General features: G+C 36.5%; 1 protein-coding gene across 6 annotated transcripts in view; it reads left to right on the forward strand.

The window, feature by feature from the left end:
• Nucleotides 1-434: 434 nt before the first annotated feature.
• The window catches only part of LOC126712874 (disease resistance protein RUN1-like), a 37,093-nt gene continuing 13,566 nt past the window's right edge, over nt 435-23,961 (forward strand). For 2 of the 6 annotated variants that reach the window (XM_050412375.1, XM_050412380.1), the window contains exons 1-3: nt 18,767-19,299; nt 19,393-19,898; nt 22,774-23,887. In XM_050412375.1, the coding sequence (XP_050268332.1) occupies nt 19,399-19,898; nt 22,774-23,887 (1,614 nt within the window). In that variant the 5' untranslated portion in view covers nt 18,767-19,299; nt 19,393-19,398. Of the gene's footprint in view, nt 745-837; nt 1,344-14,704; nt 15,411-18,766; nt 19,300-19,392; nt 19,899-22,773; nt 23,888-23,961 lie in introns of those variants that run through there. The other 4 variants (XM_050412378.1, XM_050412379.1, XM_050412377.1 and 1 more) reach the window with 4 other exon arrangements.

A 23,961-nucleotide genomic window follows, 5' to 3' on the forward strand; every position in this document is an offset into this window, starting at 1 on the left:
GATTTATTATGAAAATATTGTGAAAATATTATGGTATCATTTCTTAATTTTAATTTCTTATTATTCTTTATTTTATTATTCTCTTTATCTCTTTATTTGTTTTCATACATACACGTTTTTTTCTTTTCTTTTTTCCTATTTTTTTTCTCCCCCACACAGGTATACTTTGCTCTTCACTCTCCTCCACACACGTATACTTTGCTCTTCACTCTCATCCATACATGTTTCTTTCTTTTCTTTATTTGTTTTCATTTTTGTTTTTCTACTTCAGCTCTCTCTTTCGTCCTCTCTCTCTCTCTCTAGAACAATGTTATCAAACGGCCCCAAGATCTAGAATGGTTGAGTGGAGGAAGAAGGGAAAAAAAGTCTACTTTCATACATGAAAGGCTTTTTTTCAAAGTGTTCACACCCTTTGTCAATTCACTCTTTTTATCAATTTCCCAATCAAACGCAATGCTGTTTTGTCAAACAAATGCTATTTTGTCAAACAAATGCCGTTTTGTCAAACAAATGCCAACTTACAATTCCTATACATACACCCACTCTCACTCACTCACTTTCTTCTATTTTAACTCCAAATTTCCATTTCGATTTGATCTCTCTGTCTGACAATTCACTTTTTTTATCAATTTCCCAATCAAACACACTGATTCAGAGCATTTCAATCAAGTCTGAGCCTCACAAAACCGGGGCTGTTCTGGTGCAAGACTCAATTGTCAAAACTGTGATCCTACTGTCAAAAAGGTATAGTTCATTCTTTCCATGCATTCACTTTCTCCCATTTCTTTTAATTCCCAATTTACCATATCTTTTATCTTCTCAATCTTCTGCTTATAGATCCCAATGGTTTTCCTGACCAACGAAGGAGCCTCCTCCTCTTCTTCCACTCACCGATGGAAGTATGATGTCTTTTTGAGCTTTAGAGGTGAAGATACCCGTGCAGGTTTTACAACATATTTATATAAGGCTTTGGAACAAAAAGGTATTAACACCTTCATGGATGATAAGCTTCCAAGGGGAGAGGAAATTTCAGCAGAACTTCTCAAAACAATCGAAGAGTCAATGGTTTTGGTTATTGTGTTCTCTAAAAACTATGCAGAGTCCAAATGGTGTTTGGACGAACTTGTTAAGATTGTTGAGTGTATGGAAATTGACCAAATGGTTCTATTTCGACCGATTTTTTATAACGTAGAACCAAGAGAAGTACGTAATCAATTGGGAAACTTTGGGATAGCGCTAGCTAACCATGAAAAGGAGTTCAAGGATAACATGGGGAAGATGCAGAGGTGGAGGGAAGCCTTAAGTAAAGCAGCTAGTGTGTCTGGATCACATTATGAGAAAGGGTATGTATCTAATGGTTGATATCATGATCCATGCTTTTATACTTCTAATGGTTTACCAAAACCACTAGATGCAAAAGTATGAAAGTATTCTATTTTGATCATATCATTTATTTTATTTTATTTTTTTGCTGAATTTTTTTATCATATCAATTGGTAGGAAGCTAGTTAGCCTACAATGGTCAATCTTTGAAGTTGAAGAATTTTAACCTTTCCAGTTAAGGGTTTCACCCTTGTATTTTTTATTATTTTTCCAAAATATTGTTGATTATTTCTTTCCAACATTGGTAGCGGACAAGGTGGCTGGGTCTAGGAATTTTTTTAAGAAACTTAAATTATATATACAAAATCTAATTAAAAAAATAATAATTACTTGTGTAGGGACACGATTTATTTAACGGCCCATGAATGACGTTGGGCTCGTATGCACAGGACCCCAACAACATGATTTGTAGAGAGTGGGCTTGAAAGGCATGACCTTAGGCACAGGTGGACGGTTTAATCATGGCGTCTATGGAAGTTCTTACATGGGCGGGCTTGGCTTGGCTAGCTAAGCCCTCCATTAGTATGGGTTGTAGGACTTAAGTCCTCGGACGCTGTCCAAGGAGCCTTATATCCTTCCCTTTCTCCCCTTTACCAGGGGAGGGCCCCTTTTCTTCTGGGGGGTTTTTCCTTTTATACTCGTGTTTGTTTCCCCTTTTTGAGTCCACGTGTAAGTTTCACCTTTTTGGGGTGCAGACCTGTCCTGTCAACCCATGCCTAGAGTGGTTTGGGGTCGTTGGGAAAGTTAAGGGGTATGGTTTAGAGTATGGACTTGTCAGATACAGGGTTTTGTATTATGATGTTGGCAGCTTTTTCCCTTGCCCTGCCCCTACACGCAGTTTGCCCCTTTCTTCAGGCATTTCATGAGGTACCAAGCAAGAGGTCGTCCTCGGCAATGGCTCTCCTCGGCTTGGGCCCTGGGCCCTAATGTAAAGTGGGCCTGGGCCACAAGTTCTCCGGCCCCACAATAGCCCGTCAAAATCCTGCTGCCCGACTTTTAGTTGGGGATAAGGGTTTTGGTAATGTTGGGCTTATATCATAGCTTGCTCAGATTCCATACTCCAATAATATTTGTGTTTTTCCATTTACATGGAGGACGTGCCAAATTGAGAGGCGTTCCTTTACCCAATCACGTGAAGTCCTTTGACGCTTCAATACTCGAGGCACGTCTTCACGAGGATCTTCAGATCCTACGGTCGTGAATGGCGTTGGAAATTGAGCCAACTCTGCCTTGTCCGTAGCATTCCTTGGAAAGTTACACGAATTGAATGCCACCACCTTATCTTTTATATAAGTAGGATAGGAGATTGTTTTCCTTACATATAAACCTTCCGATTCTCTTCTAAATCACAATCCTTCAGCCATAATCACAGTTTCGTATTCAGTGCTATCCGTCCTTTGTGCAATATGTTTGAGACACGGATAGGGGTAAAGGAACTCCATCCGCCACAGAGGCGCCGGGTCCTTCCGAGACTCAAGGTAGCGTGGTCTGGGCAAGGGAGGCACAGATTCAAGAAAATCTTCCGTCTTGACAAAGGGGGAAATGGTATTTCTCCTTCTTTTAGTCAAAATCCGAAGCAGGTACTGGTCGCACCAGATTCTTGGTGAATCAGAAGTAAAGTTTTCCGCCATCAGCACCATCTGCTATATCGCAGGCGTGGTTACGTGGAGGCCCATCAACTTCCGGCTGCCTGCACCTTTTCTTCAACGGTGCTGGCCTCAAGTTGGGTTCCCTGCACCTTTTTTTCAGCTGCGCTAGCCCGAAGTCGGGCTCTCTACGCCTTTTCTTCAACGGTGCAGGCCCCGAGTTGGGCTCTTTGGCTACCTAAGTTATAGGCATGTAAAAGTGTTGAGGAATGGTTTTCCTTGAACAACGTCTTGGAACAGCAGCCAACCTCTCCTCTATACTTCTTCCTCGGCTTTCTCTTTATTCTCTTGTATCTTTCTTTTCGCTTATGTAGTTAGCTTTAGTATAAGCTTATTCCAGCTTTTCATTGTACGCTGTACTATTTCTTTGTCTTAATAAAAGATGAATTTATTTCTTTGCACATACTTTTCCTTTCGACAGCAACTACTTTGTAAACGGGTGCGCTATGTATGTACCTTCCTTTAGTGATGCTTAAAACAGGAAACCTTGAAACAGAACCTTACCAATTGAGATAACGGCTTAATGCCCCGTAATGCATGCGCGGCGACCGTCCGAGAACAATAAATACTAAATATTTCATCCGAGAGGGTAGCCGAGCAGCGAGGGACTTTAACTGTGTTTTGACAACGTATGACCCTATATTGCAGTTGCACCAATTCCCTTGGTACTGAGAATCCGAGGGTAGGATGGGGAATCCATGTATTCCTGGGATTAGCCCAACTATCAAATGGGGAATTTTTTCTCGGGGTAGATTCTAAAGGCCATCTAACGTCCAGGTTGTGTCCAAACCCCGTATTGTCTCTTCTAAGTAGTTGGTTTCCCCAGAGTTGGTTCTGTCCAAAACTTGTAGTTTTTCTTCTAAATAGTTGGTTTCCCAGATCCTTGAGTCCGAGGACCATACAAGGCCTTGGTTCTGTCCAAAACTTGTAGTTCTCTTCTAAGTAGTTGGTTTCCCCAGAGGCTTGAGTCCGAGGACCATACAAGGCCTAGGTTCTGTCCAAAACTTGTAGTTTTTCTTCTAAGTAGTTGGTTTCCCCAGAGGCTTGAGTCCAAGGACCATACAAGGCCTTGGTTCTATCCAAAACTTGTAATTCTCTTTTAAGTAGTTGATTTCCCCAGAGGCTTGAGTCCGAGGACCATACAAGATCTTGGTTCTGTCCAAAACTTGTAGTTTTTCTTCTAAGTAGTTGGTTTCCCCAGAGGCTTGAGTCCGAGGACCATACAAGGCCTTGGTTCTGTCCAAAACTTGTAGTTCTCTTCTAAGTAGTTGGTTTCCCCAGAGGCTTGAGTCCGAGGACCATACAAGGCCTTGGTTCTGTCCAAAACTTGTAGTTTTTCTTGTAAGTAGTTGGTTTCCCCAGAGGCTTGAGTCCGAGGACCATACAAGGCCTTGGTTCTGTCCAAAACTTGTAGTTCTCTTCTAAGTAGTTGGTTTCCCCAGAGGCTTGAGTCCGAGGACCATACAAGGCCTTGGTTCTGTCCAAAACTTGTAGTTTTTCTTGTAAGTAGTTGGTTTCCCAGAGGTTTGAGTCCGAGGACCATACAAGACCTTGGTTCTGTCCAAAACTTGTATTTTTCCTTGTAAGTAGTTGGTTTCCCCAGAGGCTTGAGTCCAAGGACCATACAAGGCCTTGATTCTATCCAAAACTTGTAGTTTTCCTTGTAAGTAGTTGGTTTCCCCAGAGGCTTGAGTCCGAGGACCATACAAGGCTTTGGTTCTGTCTAAAACTTGTAGTTTTTCTTTTAAGTAGTTGGTTTCCCCAGAGGCTTGAGTCCGAGGACCATACAAGGCCTTGGTTCTATCCAAAACTTGTAGTTTTCCTTGTAAGTAGTTGGTTTCCCCAGAGGCTTGAGTCCGAGGACCATACAAGGCCTTGGTTCTGTCCAAAACTTGTAGTTTTCCTTGTAAGTAGTTGGTTTCCCCAGAGGCTTGAGTCCGAGGACCATACAAGGCCTTGGTTCCGTCCAAAACTTGTAGTTCTTACTTATTTATTGATTTAATTTCCAAAGGTTAGCCCATTGACCCAGATGGGGAGGGGTTAGCTTGATGTTGGAAGCCCCTAGAATTGCCCGTGCCCTTGGCACTGCCAGGCATAGCTCCTAGTGGGAACTTATGTTGGAACACCAACAACATGTTACTGGAAATGAAGGCACCCTCGCAGACCCTTGCTTGACAAAGGCTCAACTCTGCTGCCGCCTGAGCCAATGCGCAAGCCTCCCCACAGACAGCGCCAATTGTAGGGACACGATTTATTTAACGGCCCATGAATGACGTTGGGCTCGTATGCACAGGGCCCCAACAATATGATTTGTAGAGAGTGGGCTTGAAAGACATGACCTTGGGCACAGGTGGACGATTTAATCATGGCGTCTATGGAAGTTCTTACATGGGCGGGCTTGGCTTGACTAGTTAAGCCCTCCATTAGTACGGGTTGTAGGACTTAAGTCCTCGGACGCTGTCCAAGGAGCCTTATATCCTTCCCTTTCTCCCCTTTACCAGGGGAGGGCCCCTTTTCTTCTGGGGGGTTTTTCCTTTTATACTCGTGTTTGTTTCCCCTTTTTGAGTCCACGTATAAGTTTCACCTTTCTGGGGTGCAGACCTGTCCTGTCAACCCATGCCTAGAGTGGTTTGGGGTCGTTGGGAAAGTTAAGGGGTATGGTTTAGAGTATGGACTTGTCAGATACAGGGTTTTGTATTATGATGTTGGCAGCTTTTTCCCTTGCCTTGCCCCTACACGCAGTTTGCCCCTTTCTTCAGGCATTTCGTGAGGTGCCGAGCAAGAGGTCGTCCTCGACAATGGCTCTCCTCGGCTTGGGCCCTAGGCCCTAATGTAGAGTGGGCTTGGGCCACGAGTTCTCCGGCCCCACAACTTGAATATATTATCAAAAAAATAAAAATAAACATGCAAATATAAACAATTTTACAATTTTCTTTTACAAGTTTTTATATTTTGAAATCTTCATTATCAATACTATTAGCTTCATTATTATTTTTAAGATTAATTATTATTGTTGTTGTTGTTGTTAAGTGAAAAGGAAAACAATACACCTAGACCCATGAATCCGAGTACACCAATAACTTAATTTAATTGCCCAAGCTAATACCATCAATTTCTTTTTATATAAGAAATACATCACTTTTATTAATAAGAAGATAAAAACATCACATCTTGAATCAAAGTTGGCTCAATAAAAATAGAATTTTTCTCTACTTAAATTACGAAATTAACAACACTCCTAGCATGCTGAGCTAAGAGGTGTGCGGGCGATTGCCCTGTCTTCTCATATGAGATACCCAGACCTAGGGGTGTCCAAGGACCCGCATCAACCGACCCGCCCGCCCGAAACCGCCCGAACCGAAGGTCCACGGGTGGCTCCGAATACACTCCACGGTCGGTCACGGATTGACATTTAAAAAATCCGAATAGTTCGGATCGGACCCGGATTTCAAATTATTTCACCCGAAAAATCCGATCCGACCGAATTATTTATAATAAAAAAACAAAAAAGTAGATTTGACATGTGCCCATCCCAGCAAATCAGTAATGCAGCCCCAGATTTCCCTCACACGTTCCCAACATAAATATCAACCGTTGATCTCAAATTAAAATTTTAAATGAAGGGTGTTGATGACTCAAAACTGACTTAACTGGGCATGAAATGACCGGTCACCAGACTCACCACAGTGGCACAATAACCCAGTTTTAATCAACGGTTAGAATACAAGATGCAAAGCTAATCTAACAGTAAGAAATAAAGGGGAAAGATCTGAATCATTTTAGACTAAAATACTCAAACGGATTCAAGCTTAGCCACTACTCTTCAGTCTTCACTTTTCTTCAGTTTTCACTTCAGAGCCAGAGGTCAGGTATGGACATGGCTTCCCATTCACGCCATCTCCTTCCCTTTTCACTCTTCCTCACCTCTTCAGCCTTCACTTCTTCAGTCTCACACTCTCAGTTCTTTACCTGCTCTCTCAAACTCTCTCAAACTCTCACAATCTCACACTCTATAAAGTCTAAACCGTTTCCCCAAATCCAAACTACTGCTTCTCCAAATCCAAATTCTAAAGAACAAACCCCAGCCGCCTCCAATGCCGTTACCCAGTCCCCTCTCCGCCTCCAACGCCTAGCGCCGCCGCCACTGTCCACTCATCTCTCCATAGCTACCACCGGAGTCCTCACCCCGTGTACTCTTCACGGAGTAAGTAAGGTTAGTCTCGTTGATTTCATTTTCACTCTTCACTCTTCCCTTTTCACTCTTCCCTTTTCTTTGTTTCTCATTTAGTCATTTTCACTGCCGTTACCCATTTCCCTTTTCTTTGTTTCTCATCTTTCTTTTTTGTTAGTCTCGTTGGTTTCATTTGTGATGGAAATTAAATGTTAAAATCAAATAATCAAATGTTAAAATCAGATTCATACTATGAAACCCTAACTAAAAATAACTTAGAAACCCTGACTATTTTACTTTTGTTCTTTGTTCATACTATGAAACCCTAACTAAAAATAACTTAGAAACCCTAACTATTTTACTTTTGTTCATTGTTCTTTTCTTAAATCAATTTTGATCTTGTTTTAGTTTTATACGGGATTGAAAGCTGACTCCAGTCTCCAAGTATCATTATCTGCTCTGAAGTTTGAAACCCATACACCCACGGTTTTCTTCAAGGTAGTTTTTGCTTTCCTCTGTATTTAAAATTTAGAGATCCTAACTATTTTACTTCTGTTCTTTGTTCTTTTCTTTAATCAATTTTGATCATGTTTTAATTTTATTCAGGATTGAAGGCTGAATCCAAGTATCATTATCTGCCCTCAAGTTTGAAAACCATACATCCACGGTTTTCTTCAAGGTATGGTTTCTGCTTTCCTTTGTATTTAGTATAAAAAAAAAAAGAATGTAGTGGTTGTGGTGGTTGTGGTGGTTGTTTGATATTTCTTTTTACAAAAGGGGCAGAGTAATTTAAATGATAAATAGAATGTTGAAAGGGAAACTATTGAATGTAATTCATGAGGGTTGTTTTTAAAGTTTTAGAACATTTACCTTGCTTTGTATGATAAGATTGTTATGATGTGATTAGTTGATTGTGGTGGTTGTTTGATATTTCTTTTTACAAAAGGGGCAGAGTAATTTAAATGATAAATAGAATGTTGAAAGGGAAACTATTGAATGTAATTCATGAGAGTTGTTTTTAAAGTTTTAGAACATTTACCTTGCTTTGTATGAGAAGATTGTTGTGATGTGATTAGTTGATTGTGGTGGTTGTTTGATATTTCTTTTTACAAAAGGGGCAGAGTAATTTAAATGATAAATAGAATGTTGAAAGGGAAACTATTGAATGTAATTCATGTGAGTTGTTTTTAAAGTTGTAGAACATTTATTAGTTTGTATGTTCTGTACTGCCCAAATTAGACAAGGTTTATTTAACATTTTGGTTATAGCATCTTATGGAAGTTTTAGTTTACCTTGCTTTGTTTTTAAAGTTTTAGAATATTTACCTTGCTTTGTATGAGAAGATTGTTATGATGTGATTAGTATGATCATGCAATTTGTCACTGCTAAGAAGAGATCTGTGATCTTGCATGTCCCTAATTAATTTACTTCATTGAGTTATCTGTGATCTTGCTAAGAAGAGATATGTGATCTTGCTTTCTAATAATCTCTTTTGATTATGTTTATTAAAATGTGTGGTTCCAGGATAATGGTTTTCCTTTTTGGTGTGTGTGGTTATTATTTATTATTATTATTATTAAAGCTATTAATTATACTTGTTACTCTAGTTTGCTAATATGTATCTTTGTTTTTTTAGGTCATGGAAACCAACACTAATGAACCCTCTGTCCAAACACCAGCTGCTACAGAAGATGATGGTGTTATTCCCACCCAAGTTGAAGATTCTGCTGCTACCCAAGCTGAAGCAGCTGCTGCTTCTGAGTTGCCCCCAGTTCCACCATGCCAAGTGAGTATGACAGCTCTTGTTAGTGGTGGTTGTAGTGGTAGGAAAAAGTCTGTTGTTTGGGGTCACTTTGAAAAAGTAAAGATAGGTGAGGGTGATACTAGTAAAACTAAGGCTATCTGTAATTATTGTCAAAAATCTTATAATGCTGATAGTAAGAGTTGTGGTACTAGTAATTTGTTAGCTCATGTGCCAATATGTCCCAAGAACCCTAATAGAGAAGATGTAGTTAGAGGGTAGAAAACATTAGCTTTTGTACCCAAAAAGGATGGAGAAGATGGATTCCACCTTGTGTCAACATCCTTTTCTGTTGAGGCTGCTAGAAAGGCATTGGCCGAAATGGTTATAATTGATGAGTTGCCTTTTAGGTATGTCGAGGGGTATGGGTTTAAGAAATTTGTAAGTACCTTACAACCTAAGCTTAGATTAAAGGATATCCCATCTCATCAAACTGTGGCTAGGGATGTGATTGGCATTTATAATAGTGAGAGAGAGAAGCTAAGGAAATCCTTGAAGGGTTGTAGGGTGTGTCTCACTACGGACACATGGACTTCTATTCAAAATTTAAATTATATGTGTCTGACTTGTCACTTTATTGATGATGCTTGGAAATTACATAAGAGAATTCTAAATTTTTGTCAAGTTGAAGACCACAAGGGGGAGACAATAGGTAGAAAGATTGAGATGTTGTTGCGTGAGTGGGGTATTGATGGGATATTCACCTTGACGGTGGATAATGCTAGTTCAAATTTAACAACAATTAAATTTTTGCAAAGGGTGACTAAAGATTGGAATGGGGCAGTTTTAGAAAATGAGTACATGCACATGAGGTGTTGTGCCCATATCCTAAATCTCATTGTGGGGGAGGGTTTAAAAGAGATAGATGCATCTGTTGCTAAGGTGCGTGAAGCTGTGAGGTATGTGAAGTCCTCACCCAATAGAAGTCAAACTTTTAGGAGTTTTATGGAGAGGTTAGGTATGGATTCCAAGAGTCTTCTCAGTCTAGATGTACCTACTAGGTGGAACTCGACCTATATCATGTTAGAAACTGCTGAAAATTTTGAGAAAGTGTTCCTCCGAATGGATTTTGAAGATGATGGTTATTCGTCGTACTTTAGGACCAAGGAAGATAGTGGTGGTTTGGGGTCTCCATGTATGACTGATTTCCAAAATTGTAGGGTGTTTGTGACTTTCTTAAGGCTGTTTTATAATGCAACAAAGAAATTTTCTGGTTCATTGTATGTTACTTCAAATGCCTTCTATGATGAGATCTTTGTTATTCAGGAGAGTATTTCCAATTTAGTTAAATCCCAAAACACTCTCTTGAAAAGCACAGCCACAAACATGCAAACTAAGTTTGAGAAGTATTGGGGGGAAGGGGAGAAAATTAATCCTCTTTTGTATGTGGCTGTGGTCTTTGATCCACGAAAAAAATTGAGGTTTTTGAAGTTTTCATTTTCTGAGATTTATGGGAATGCAGTTGCAGAAGTGATGGTTGATAAGGTGAAAGACCTTTTGTTTAAGTTGTATAATTTTTACACTTGTATTCATTCACCAAATGTGCAAGATCAAAGTGGGAGTGATAGGACAGAATTAGAAACTGATGCTAGTGATCCATATGTGATGGTTCACTCGCGATATGAACGGTTTTTGCAAGTTGAGCAATCTGTAGATTGTAGTAATGAGCTTGAGAGGTATTTGGCTGAAAACTGTGATGGTAGAAAGGATGAAAATTTTGAGATATTGGAGTGGTGGAGGGACAATTGTAATAGGTACCAAGTGTTGTCTAAAGTAGTTAAGGATGTGCTGGCTGTGCCAGTTTCCACTGTTGCATCTGAGTCAGCATTTAGCACTGGAGGTCGAATTGTTGATCCATTTCGAAGTGCACTATCTCCTCTCATGGTTCAAAACCTTGTATGTTCACAAAATTGGCTTCAAGCCACAGTTCCAATTTCTCATCGCCAGTCAAGGGATGATGTTGAGGCATTGGAGGAGGAGTTACTTGACTTAGGTAATATGCTTAAATTCTGAAACTTAGTGTATTAATTTTATTGAATGTCTGTTGTATTCAAGCAAAATTTAATCTATTTGTGTTTATTTCCTATTCTTTTCTAGTTTTAAATCAACAACCAACAGCAAATACCAGCTCAAGCAAGGGTTCCACTTCATGCAAACGACCCTTGATTAGCATTGATGATTAATCACTGACTTGGTATGATTCTGCCTTTATAGCCCCTTACTATTATAAACTTGGTTTCCTTACTAGTTGGTTGGTACTAATGTATTGTTTGTTGAATATTTTTTTGTCTATTGTAGGAGGATGGTAAATTATTTTGTAAAGAAGGCAGCATTTTGGGAATATTTTGGAAGCTTTTTTGGACATATTGCTTTTCTAATTTGTAACAATACTCAACTGTCAATACTTATAGAAAAGAAATCTTAGTTCATAGGTTTTCTTTTCTATTAGTAATAGACTTATAAACTTTAGAGTAGTCATTCAATGCTTTGGAAAAGCTATTTTTTGGAAATACCTATGGTATTTGATTGTTGTAATTAATTATATAGCTTGAAACATTGTATAACTAGCAAGCTTTCTGCCTTATGGGTTACTGCCCAAAAAACTTGCAGTGACTGCCTTTTATGTTATTAAGTATGTATATCTGTTGGAATATTGCAGTATAGTATTGGAAATATTGCTGGAAATATTGCTGCCCAAAAAACTTTATGTTATTGCTGGAAAAAATTGGAAATATTATTTGTTGTGGTTTGCAGGTTTTATGGGTGTTGAGCAGTTTACTGCCTAGGTGCCTTTTGTGGTGTTTTACAGATTACAGATTAGTTGATTGTGTTTATTTTTTGTTCTTAATGTGGGAAAGATTACCTATTTGGATAACAGAGACTTTTTGGTGTGTTCAGTGTTGTGTTGATCACAGGTGATAAAATGAATAAGCCTTATTTGGGCTTTTTTGATTTGTCCTGACTGATGGCCCAATAGGTTTAGTTTTGTTTTGGGCCTTTTTGATTTGTCCTGATTGATGGCCCAATAGGTCTAGTTTTGTTATGCTGGAAGTTCTATTTCAAAATTTTAAAAGTAAGTAAAAAGGCCCAAAAAAGTGAATTTTCTGTGATTTTAACAATGGCAAAAAGTCCGGCCCAAATCGAGGCCCAGACCCGTGAAACCGATGACTCCGACCCGGACAACCCGATTACCCGAAATGTCGGATCCGACCCGAAATTCGGTCGAATACGGGTCCCAAATATAAAAAACCGATTCAACCGGGTCGAGTACGGTTTGGGCCCAAAACCGACCCGGCCCGACCCGTGGACACCCCTACCCAGACCTGCTGAAAATCCCTGAACTTGTGTTTGATCCCATCAATAATATTGCCAATAGTAGCTGGCAACTCACAATACCCATTTATAGAATCAGAGACAACCTTTGAGTCACACTCAAACACGACATCACGAAAGCCCATATCCCAAGCAAAAGTTACTCCTTCCACTGTTTTCGCTTCACACTCCGACGGTCCCAGTGCACAAGGTATATTTTTGCTTAAAGCTACCAAAACACAGCCCACGTCATCTCTAATCAGCCACCTCCTCCAGATGGGGGACCGGGCATCTCACCATCATGCTCCCGAGACCCTCTCTGAGTCCCCGATTGTCGAGTCTTCGGGGATTGCTTCCCCGGGCAGCGATACGGTTTCGGGATCGCCTGTAGTCAGTGAACAGAGCTTGAATCAGAATATCCTTCAGTCACCCCAGGTGAGGAGTTCGGCTAAGCCGGAAAGATAGATCGAGTTTAGCCTCTTGATTTAAACTTTAGAACTGAAAGAAGCCGGTAGCAAAGGAAGTGGCAGCAGTGCAGCTCCAACTCTAGAGGATTATGACATTGTGTTGCTCCAATCGTGGCTCCATCAACATTGATCTTATATTATATATATTATATAAAAAATAATATAATATAAAGTTCACGATCCTATTTTATAAGCTAGTGCCTATAACTAAATTATTGTACTACTTTCTCCTTTAATAAAAGAAAAATAAAAAAAAAGATTACCTCCACTACAATCTACGGTACTACGTACACATACTGATTTTTCTCCCTCATTGAACATTACGAGTAGTGATCTTAGGTCACTGATCTTTCAAAAATATCAATTAATAAAATATAATATACACTTACTAGCTACTTTACTAAAAAAAGTCAAAATCAAACTTTAAATATGAAACTCAAATTGAACACAGGCAGCTAGCACAACAGCAGTAGTCATGTACATGGTTATAAGTTCTGGATCCGGATCTTAGGATCTTAAAATCCTACCTTCTTAAAACATCCCAAATCTCTTTAGGATCTGTACCAAAGTAGGATTTGTGTGGGATCCCGCTCCGGATCTTAGCAGCCTCCAAATGGAGCCCAAAGGCTCCAAACTGACTACTACTGTTGAGAGATTTTGATGATTATCCAATGGATAATGCGGACCATGTGATTATTTCTGACAATGTTGAGAGTGTCGTTTATAATAATCAACTTTACTTTGAGAAACCTAGTCAAGAAAACCAAAACTTTGGTTATGATGTTTGAGTGTGTTTGTGGTGTTTGAAACATTATTATTTGGTTTATATTTATGTGAAAAATTATGTACTGTTATCTATTTTGTGTTGTTTATGTGAGACATTATGAATATTTGTAGTGTTAAAATTTAGAATTTGGTATTTATAAGTTGAAACTTTGAACTTTGAACCTTCTTTATGTGTTTGTAATTTAGTATTTTTCCTTCTATTAGTAATTTTTGTCAAAAAGTACTTTTGTTCTATGTTTCTTTAACAAATATTATAAATTATAATTATAGGAATTTTTTAGTATTTTTTTTAATTGAAAAGTAGGATTTTAACAAATATTATAAATTATAATTATAGAAATTTTTTAGTATTTTTTTTTAATTGAAAAGTAGGATTTTACAATCCTCGTCCCGATCCTACAATCCGATCTCCAAACCCTTTCATCAATTATGTGTGAGATCTCGATCTTGATAACCTTGTTCATACATACACATAGTCATGATTACAGAGAGAGAGAGTTAGAGAGATAAATACAATTCACAAGTAGAGTAGTTGTGTGGAGGTAGTTGAGCTCTAAGCAGACGTTGTCTCTTTGATTCTCTTAGGTTAGGGTTTTTGTTTCCCACACACACACACAAAAGATAATTTTGTTGTTGGGCTTTTTTTTTTTTTTTTTTCAAATTTTAGATCAATAAAATTTGTTGTTGGACTTTTTCTTTGTATTTAAAAGGACCAAGAATAATTTAGGGTGCTCATAATTTTTTTAGGTTACACAATACAAAATATTTTAAAAATATATGAAGATTTCGAACATAACATAGCGCCACCACTAGTAGTGGGTTTCCAATAAATATGCAACCTCACGAGAGGTGAGTTTTCATGCAACTACTTGATAAGATTCCAAAAGTAATCTACAAGCCATTTTTTCAAGTAGAAAAAAAAAATGTTAATATTAATAATAGTACGGAAATCTTCTACATGTACTTTATATAAAAACGTGTTAGTTGTATCTTAGGACTCACAAAACTAGATATCTCAAATTTGGATTATCTGCTAATCTAACTCATTATAAATCTGAATATGTTATGTATGTTTCTCAAAAAAAAAAAAAAAAAAAATCATTATATGTTATGTTTTCTTGTGCCATGTGATTGGCAGCTGCGCAACATATAAATCTGAATATGACTTTATCCAAGGAATTGTGAAAGAAATATCAAGTGCTATATTTAATCGGAGACCGTTATATGATGCTAGCTACTTGGTTGGAGTAGATTCTCGTGTAGAGGCCATAAAGTCACTTTTAGATATTGAGTCGAATGAAGTTCGCATGTTAGGAATTCATGGACTTCCTGGAGTAGGTAAGACTACAATTGTCAACGTTGTTTATAGCACAATTGCTCATCATTTTGAAGGAAGCTGTTTTTTAGAGAAGGTTAGAGAAAAGTATATAAATGGTAGCATAATACAACTCCAAGAGAAACTTCTTTCTAAGATCTTACGAGATAGCTATTTGAAGGTAGAACGTGAATCCGAAGGAACCAATTTGATAAAGGAAAGGATTTGTTGTAAGAAGGTTTTTTTAGTTCTGGATGATGTGGATAATTTGGAACAAATAGAAAAATTGCTTGGAAAATGTAACTGGTTTGCTTCAGGGAGTAGAGTCATTATAACAACAAGAGACGTACAAGCGCTAACCACTCTTCCAAGAAATCATCTAATTTACAAGGTCGAAGAACTGAGTCCATTTGAAGCTCGTGCTCTTTTCAATATGCGTGCCTTCCACACAAATGAACCCGAGGAAGATTATTCAAAACTTATAGAGCAAATTATATCTTATGCTAATGGACTTCCACTAGCTCTAAAAGTAATGGGTTCTGATTTGTGTGGCAAAAGTATATGTAAATGGAGAAGTGCATTAGAAATGTATAAGAACATTCAACATGAAAAAATTCAAGAGATACTCAAAATAAGTTTTATTGGATTGAATAAAAAAGAACAACATATTTTTCTTGATATTGCATGCTTCTTTAAGGGATTCAACAAGGATTATGTTGTAAAGATATTAGATGCTTGCAACTTATATCCAAATATTGGTATTGGAAGGCTTATTGATAAATGTCTCATAACCATTGACAAATATGGCACATTGTGGATGCATGACTTGCTACAACAAATGGGTAGAGAAATAGTTCAAGAAGAATCTGAAGAGCTTGAAAATCACAGCAGAATATGGTGTCATGAGGATGCTAATAAATTACTAACTGGTAATAAGGTATTAGTTATTTTGCTTAACCTTTTATTTTTCCAAATATATTTTTCATTTATTTTTTCCTTTTCAATATTGAAGAAAATATATATTTTGTTTATAGTTTTAAAATAATTATACTTTTGTCGGTTTCTATTATGAAGTGCAACTAATTCTTTGTCTTATCTAGGGGTCGAATAAAATTCGAGGCATAATGTGGTGCGAACCTGAACCAATAACAGTATCATTGAAAGATTCAGCTTTCAAAAAGATGGAAAATCTCAAATTTCTTATAATTAATAATGTACAAAATTCCAAAAAACTTAAATATCTTTCCAATGAGTTAAGATTGTTTGAATGGTTAGGATATCATTTTTCCTTGCCATCCAAATGGTGTCCTCAAAAACTTGTTGGACTAAAGGTTTCGAATAGTTGCATCACGTCAATGAAATTATTCAAGCAGGTATGAGTTTACAATTTGTGAATCTTCACTTCTCTAACACTATGTTTGGTTTGAGAGGAAGGAGAGAGAAAGGAAGAGAAATTATATCTTTTCAACTGTTTGGATAATATGAGAGAAAAGAAAATGTACTAAATTTGTTAACAAACCTATCACTTGGATCCACATTTTTCCTTTCCCGTATTCATTTTCTCTTCTCTTTCACTCCCTTCACTCGAACCAAACAAAGGGTAAATGTTATTTTTAATATTAGATGAAATGAAATTTTTTTTTTTTTTTTTTTTTTTTTTTTTTTTTATAGGGGTGCCATTACAAAAATTTGAAAAGTATCGCTTTGAATAGGTGTCAATCCATCACAAGATTACCTGACTTTATGCGCTCCAAACTTAGAGACATTGGACATTTCATTTTGTGAAAATTTAATTGAGATTCATGACTCTATTGGACTTCTTGATAAGCTTAAAGATTGGGACCTCCAAGGCTGCACGAATCTTCAGATACTTCCAAGCACCCTCAAGTTGAAATCTCTTAAAGTATTTGATCTAAGTAACTGCCTAAGGCTTGAGAAGTTTCCCAATGTTCACCCTGAAATGAAACGTTTAAATTATTTATTATTGGATAATAGTAATATCAGAGAATGGCCTTTATCACTAAGATATCTCACCAAAGGGGTTATCAATTTAGAGCTATCGAAGTGTGAAAACCTTGGGAAGGGGAAGTTTTCGGATAGCACCAATAAATTGCAACTGCTTGAGGAAATAGATACCCCTACTGTCAACTCCTTTGATAGTTTTTCGGGATCTGGGTCTCTCAGCTTGACAAATTCGCATCTCGATTGCTTTGGAGGAAATATAATTGATTTAGATTTTTGGATGAAGAATGATTACTTCCCGGCATTGAGATATATGCGTATAGATAACTCCAATATTGTTAGTATCCCTAAATGCATTAGCAGATTATTTAGATTAAAAAGGATTTACATAGATAATTGTAAGGAGCTTCGGGAAATTCCAAGGCTTCCACAATCTATTAGACATGTGGATATAAAGAAATGCCCATCATTGCTTCCACAATCATCAAGTAGATTATTGAATCAGGTGAGGTCTCTCCTTCATATTTTGTTACTTTTTCCAAATAATTTGAGACTTTCTAAACTTCAATTTCTTGTCTGTGTTTAATGCAAGCAGTTTGGAAAAATTCTAGGGATTCTACCTAATAGAGTCCGTGAAGGTGCAAGAAGCAACAAATTGATGGATCTCTTTGACGAACCTGAATCTGATTCTGATTCTGATTCTGATTCTGAAATTGAGTGTGCTTATCTTTTACTACCACGAACTGAGATTCCAAAGTCGTTCAAATTCAACCATCAGAGTTTTGGAAATTCCATATCATTCAGGGTTGGTTGCAAATTTCCAAAATTGGCTGTCTGCGTTGCTTTTCGTTCAGCGAAGACGCATATACGCAGACAATTTTACAGACAACTTTATGTTCACGTTTCCATTAATGTTTGTAAACAGAAATTCCATTTTCTACCCACAGTAGAAAGATGCGAGGAACTGTGGTTATTTTCTAAATCTCTTGGGCAACTGAATAAACCAAATCTATCTGAACAAAATCAGGTTGAGGTTGAGGTTATGTGTCAATTCCCGCACCGCACTGTATCTGGTACTCATCACACTGATTTTATAAAATGGTTCGGGGTGAATGTAGAATGCATCTGCTGTCCTCAGAAATCAGATATTACTTACTTGCCGCTTCCGAGTGACAGGAATGGTTGTGGGTCATCCTCAGTTTTGAATGACACTGAGCTCCCGCCTTTTCAACCTGCTTTCCCCACTTCTTATGGCTCAGTTATGGATTGCGGGGCTTTTAACAATGAAGGAGATGTAGGGAATTAAATGGAACCACCAAATACCGGGTTTGAACCTGGTTTGAAGGGCTTTCTTGGCGATTTGAATGTGTCATTATCGGCCCCTAATGACTCTCAGCTCCATGCATTGTTACCTCTTCCTTGTGGTCCAAATATGGATCATGAGGTTTCCAATACCGTAAATGATTTGAGGCTTTTGAAGGGCATTCATAATGATGGGTGCAATTTGAGTTCGTCACTATAATATATTCACTATAATAAACAACAATCACAACCACTGCCATCACAATCGCAATTGCCACCGCCAATACAATAAAATGATAGTTTATTCTTTCTCTAAAAAAAATCATCAATATTAACTAGTAATAACCTACCACTCAAGATTTATTATAAAAATATTGTGAAAATATTATGGTACCATTTCTTAATTTTAATTTCTTATTATTCTTTATTTAATTTTTCCCTTTATCTCTTTATTTGCTTTCATCCATACACGTTTCTTTCTTTTCTTTTTTCCTCCTTTTTTCTCCTCCACACAAGCATAGTTTGCTCTTCACTCTCCTCCGCACACATAATACTTTGCTCTTCGCTCTCATCCATACATGTTTCTTTCTTCTCTCTCTCTCTCTCTCTCTCTCTCTCACACATAGAGATTAGCTCAAATGAGTCAGATTTGTTTGCTATCTTTTTCTCTTTTTTTATCGTTCTGATTTGATTAGTTTTAAGATTGTGATTTGAGTTTGTATTTTAATTGTGATTGATTTAGTTAGAGATGTTTGTGAGAGAAAATATCTGAAATGGTTGAGTGGAGGAAGAAAGAAAAAAAAAGTATGATTTCATACATGAAAGGCTTTTTTTCAAAGCGTTCACACCCTTTGTCAATTCACTCTTTTTATCAATTTCCCAATCAAACGCAATGTTGTTTTGCCAAACAAATGCCAAATGCCAACTCACAATTCCTATACATACACCCACTCTCACTCTCAAACTTTCTTCTATTTTAACTCCAAATTTCCATTTCGATCTAATCACTCTATTTGATTCAATTCACTCTTTTTATCAATTTCCCAATCAAACGCACTGATTCAGAGCATTTCAATCAAGTCCGAGCCTCACAGTATCGGGGCTCTTCTGGTGCAAGACTCAATCATCAAAACCGTGATCCTACTGTCAAAAAGGTATAGTTCATTTTTTCCATGCGTTCACTTTCTCCCATTTCTTTTAATTCCCAATTTATCATATCTTTGATCTTCTCAATCTTCTGCTTATAGATCCCAATGGTTTTCCTGACCAACAAAGGAGCCTCCTCCTCTTCTTCCACTCGTCGATGGAAGTATGATGTCTTTTTGAGCTTTAGAGGTGAAGATACCCGTGCAGGTTTTACAACCTATTTATATAAGGCTTTGGAACAAAAAGGCATTAACACCTTCATGGACAATAAGCTTCCAAGGGGAGAAGAAATTTCAACAGAACTTCTCAAAACAATCGAAGAGTCAATGGTTTTGGTTATTGTGTTCTCTAAAAACTATGCAGAGTCCAAATGGTGTTTGGACGAACTTGTTAAGATTGTTGAGTGTAGGGAAAATGACCAAATGGTTCTACTTCGACCGATTTTTTATAACGTAGAACCAAGAGAAGTACGTAATCAATTGGGAAACTTTGGGATAGCGCTAGCTAACCATGAAAAGGAGTTCAAGGATAACATGGGGAAGAAGCAGAGGTGGAGGGAAGCCTTAAGTAAAGCAGCTAGTGTGTCTGGATCGCATTATGAGGGAGGGTATGTATCTAATGGTTGATATCATGATCCATGCTTTTATACTTCTAATGGTTTACCAAAACCACTAGATGCAAAAGTATGAAAGTATTCTATTTTGATCATATCTTTTTTTTTTTTTTTTGCTGAATATTTTTTATCATATCAATTGGTAGGAAGCTAGTCAGCCTACAAAGGTCAATCTTTGAAGTTGAAGAATTTTAACCTTTCCAGTTTAGAGTTTCACCCTTGTATTTTTTTTATTATTTTTCCAAAATATTGTTGATTATTTCTTTCAACATTGGTAGTGGTCCTAGTGGACAAGGTGGGTCTAGGAATTTTTTTAAGAAACTTAAATTATATATAAAAATCTAATAATAATACAAAAGTACTTGAATATATTATCAAACAAAAAATAAACACACAAATATAAGCAATTTTACAATTTTCTTTTATAAGTTTTTATATTTTGAAATCTTCATTATCAATACTATTAGCTTCATTATTATTTTTAAGATTAATTATTATTATTATTATTATTATTATTATTGTTAAGTGAAAAGGAATACAATACACTTAGTTAGAGCCATGAATCCGAGTACACCAATAACTTAATTTAATTGGCCAAGCCAAAACCATCAAATTTTTTTTTTTTTTTTGTTATATAAGAAATGTGTAACTTTTATTAAGAATAAGATAAAAACATTACACCTTGAATCAAAACTAACTCAATGAAAATAGAATTTTCTTCTATCTAAGTTACAAAACTAATAACACTCCTAGCATGTTGAGCTAAGAGATGTGTGGGCGATTGCCCTGTCTTCTCAAATGAGATAACAAGACCTGCCGAAAATCCTTGAGCTTGTGTCTGACCCCATCAATAATATTGCCTATAGTAGCTGGTGACTCACAATCCTATTTTATAAGCTAGTGCCTATAACTAAATTATTGTACTACTTTCTCCTTTAATAAAAGAAAAAGAAAAAAAATATTACCTCCCCTATAATCTACGGTACTACGTACACATACTGATTTTTTTCCCTCATTGAACAATACGAGTAGTGATCTTAGGTCACTGATCTTTCAATCTTTCAAAAATATCAATTAATAAAATATAATATTAATATACAAAAGTCAAAATCAAACTTTAAATATGAAACTCAAATTGAACACAGCCAGCTAGCACAACAGCAGTAATGTACATGGTTATAAGTTCTCAACCTAGATCTTAGGATCTTAAAATCCTACATTCTTAAAACGTCCAAAATCTCTTTAGGATTTGTACTAAAGTAGGATTTGTGTGGGATCCCGATCCGGATCTTAGCAGCCTCCAAATGGAGCCCAAAGGCTCCAAACTGATAATAAATATAAAAAAACGTAAAAAATAAATCAACCCAGCAGCCATTGCCTAGATTTAAAAAAAAAAAAAATGAAAATGCAAAAAATGAAGCTCTAAGTCTCACCTCACCCTAACCTAATTGACAAAATCACAAAAGATAGAAAAGAGAAGAGACTAGAGAGTTGAGGGCTAGTGCGTGAAGGATAAAGAAGTTAATGCTATTAATAATGAATTTGAGTTTGATGATGTCAATGAAAATGAAGTGAATGAACCTCCAAAAACAACATCGAGAGATTTTGATGATTATCCAATGGATAATGCGGGCCATGTGATGATTTCTGACAATAGAGTGTCATTTATAATGATCAACCTTACTTTGAGGAACCTAGTCAAGATAACCAAAACTTTGGTTATGATGTTTGAGTGTGTTTGTGGTGTTGTTTGAAACATTATTATTTGGTTTATGTTATTTATGTGAAAAATTATGTTTTGTTATCTGTTTTGTGTTGTTTATGTGAGACATTATGTATATTTGTAGTGTTAAAATTTGGAATTTGGTATTTATAAGTTGAAACTTTGAACTTTGAAATTTGTTTATGTGTTTGTAATTTAGTACTTTGCCTTCTATTAGTAATTTTTGTCAAAAAGTACTTTTGTTCTATGTTTCTTTAACATATATTATAAATTATAATTATAGGAATTTTTTAGTATTTTTTTAATTGAAAAGTAGGATTTTACAATCCTCGTCCCGATCCTATGATCCGATCTCCAAACCCTCTCACCAATTCTGTGTGAGATCTCGATCTTGATAACCTTGGTCATACATACACAGTCATGATTATGGAGAGAGAGAGAGAGACAGAGAGATAAATACAATTCACAAGTAGAGTAGTTGTGTGGAGGCAGTTGAGCTCTAAGCAGACGTTGTCTCTTTGATTCTCTTAGGTTAGGGTTTTTGTTTTAATTGGCAAATTTTTCTTTAGCTAGTAATTGGTTAGTTTGTTGTTGGGACTCCCCCCACCCCCCCCCCCCCCCCCCCACAAAAAAAAAAGATAATTTTGTTGTTGGGCTTTTTTTTTTTTTTTTTCAAATTTTAGATCAATAAAATTTGTTGGACTTTTTCTTTGTACTTAAAAGGACCAAGAATAATTTAGGGTGCTCATAATTTTTTTAGGGTACATAATACAAAATATTTTTAAAATATATGAAAAAAATTTCGAACATAACATAGCGCCACAACTAGTAGTAGGTTTCCAATAAATATGCAACCTCACGAGAGGTGAGTTTTCATGCAACTACTTGCTAAGATTCCAAAAGTAATCTACAAGCCATTTTTTCAAATAGAAAAAAAAAAATGTTAATGTTAATGATAGTACGGAAATCTTCTACATGTACTTTAGTTAAAAACGTGTTAGTTGTATCTTAGGACTCACAAAACTAGATATCTCAAATTTGGTTTATCTGCTAATCTAACTCATTATAAATCAGAATATGTTATGTATGTTTCTCAAAAAAAAAACTCATTATATGTTATGTTTTCTTGTGCTATGTGATTGGCAGCTGCGCAACATATAAATCTGAATATGACTTTATCCAAGGAATTGTAAAAGAAATATCAAGTGCTATATTTAATCGGAGACCATTATATGATGCTAGCTACTTGGTTGGAGTAGATTCTCGTGTAGAGGCCATAAAGTCACTTTTAGATATTGAGTCAAATGAAGTTCGCATGTTAGGAATTCATGGACTTCCTGGAGTGGGTAAGACTACAATTGCTAACGTTGTTTATAGCATAATTGCTCATCATTTTGAAGGAAGTTGTTTTTTAGAGAAGGTTAGAGAAAAGTCTAAAAATGGTGACATAATACAAGTACAAGAGAAACTTCTTTCTAAGATCTTACGAGATAGCTATTTGAAGGTAGATCGTGAATCCGAAGGAACCAATTTGATAAAGGAGAGGATTTGCTGTAAAAAGGTTCTTTTAGTTCTCGATGATGTGGATAATTCAGAACAGATAGAAAAATTACTTGGAAAATGTAATTGGTTTGCTTCAGGGAGTAGAGTCATTATAACAACAAGAGACATACAAGCGCTAACCACTCTTCCAAGAAATCATCTAATTTACAAGGTTGAAGAACTGAATCCATGTGAAGCTCGTGCTCTTTTCAATATGCATGCCTTCCACACAAATGAACCCAAGGAAGATTATTCAAAACTTATAGAGCAAATTATATCTTATGCTAATGGACTTCCACTAGCTCTAAAGGTAATGGGTTCTGATTTGTGTGGTAAAAGTATACGTAAATGGAGAAGTGCATTAGAAATGTATAAGAACATTCAACATGAAAAAATTCAAGAGATACTCAAAATAAGTTTTATTGGATTGAATAGAAAAGAACAACATATTTTTCTTGATATTGCATGCTTCTTTAAGGGATTCAACAAGGATTATGTTGTAAAGATATTAGATGCTTGCAACTTATATCCAGATATTGGTATTGGAAGGCTTATTGATAAATGTCTCATAACCGTTGACAAATATGGCACATTGTGGATGCATGACTTGCTACAACAGATGGGTAGAGAAATAGTTCAAGAAGAATCTAAAGAGCTTGAAAATCGCAGCAGAATATGGTGTCATGAGGATGCTAATAAATTACTAACTGGAAATAAGGTATAAGTTATTTTGCTTAACCTTTTATTTTTCCAAATATATTTTTCATTTATTTTTTCCTTTTCAATATTGAA

The sequence above is a fragment of the Quercus robur genome, chromosome 2 (assembly GCF_932294415.1).
Source record: "Quercus robur chromosome 2, dhQueRobu3.1, whole genome shotgun sequence".
Classification (NCBI taxonomy): domain Eukaryota; kingdom Viridiplantae; phylum Streptophyta; class Magnoliopsida; order Fagales; family Fagaceae; genus Quercus; species Quercus robur.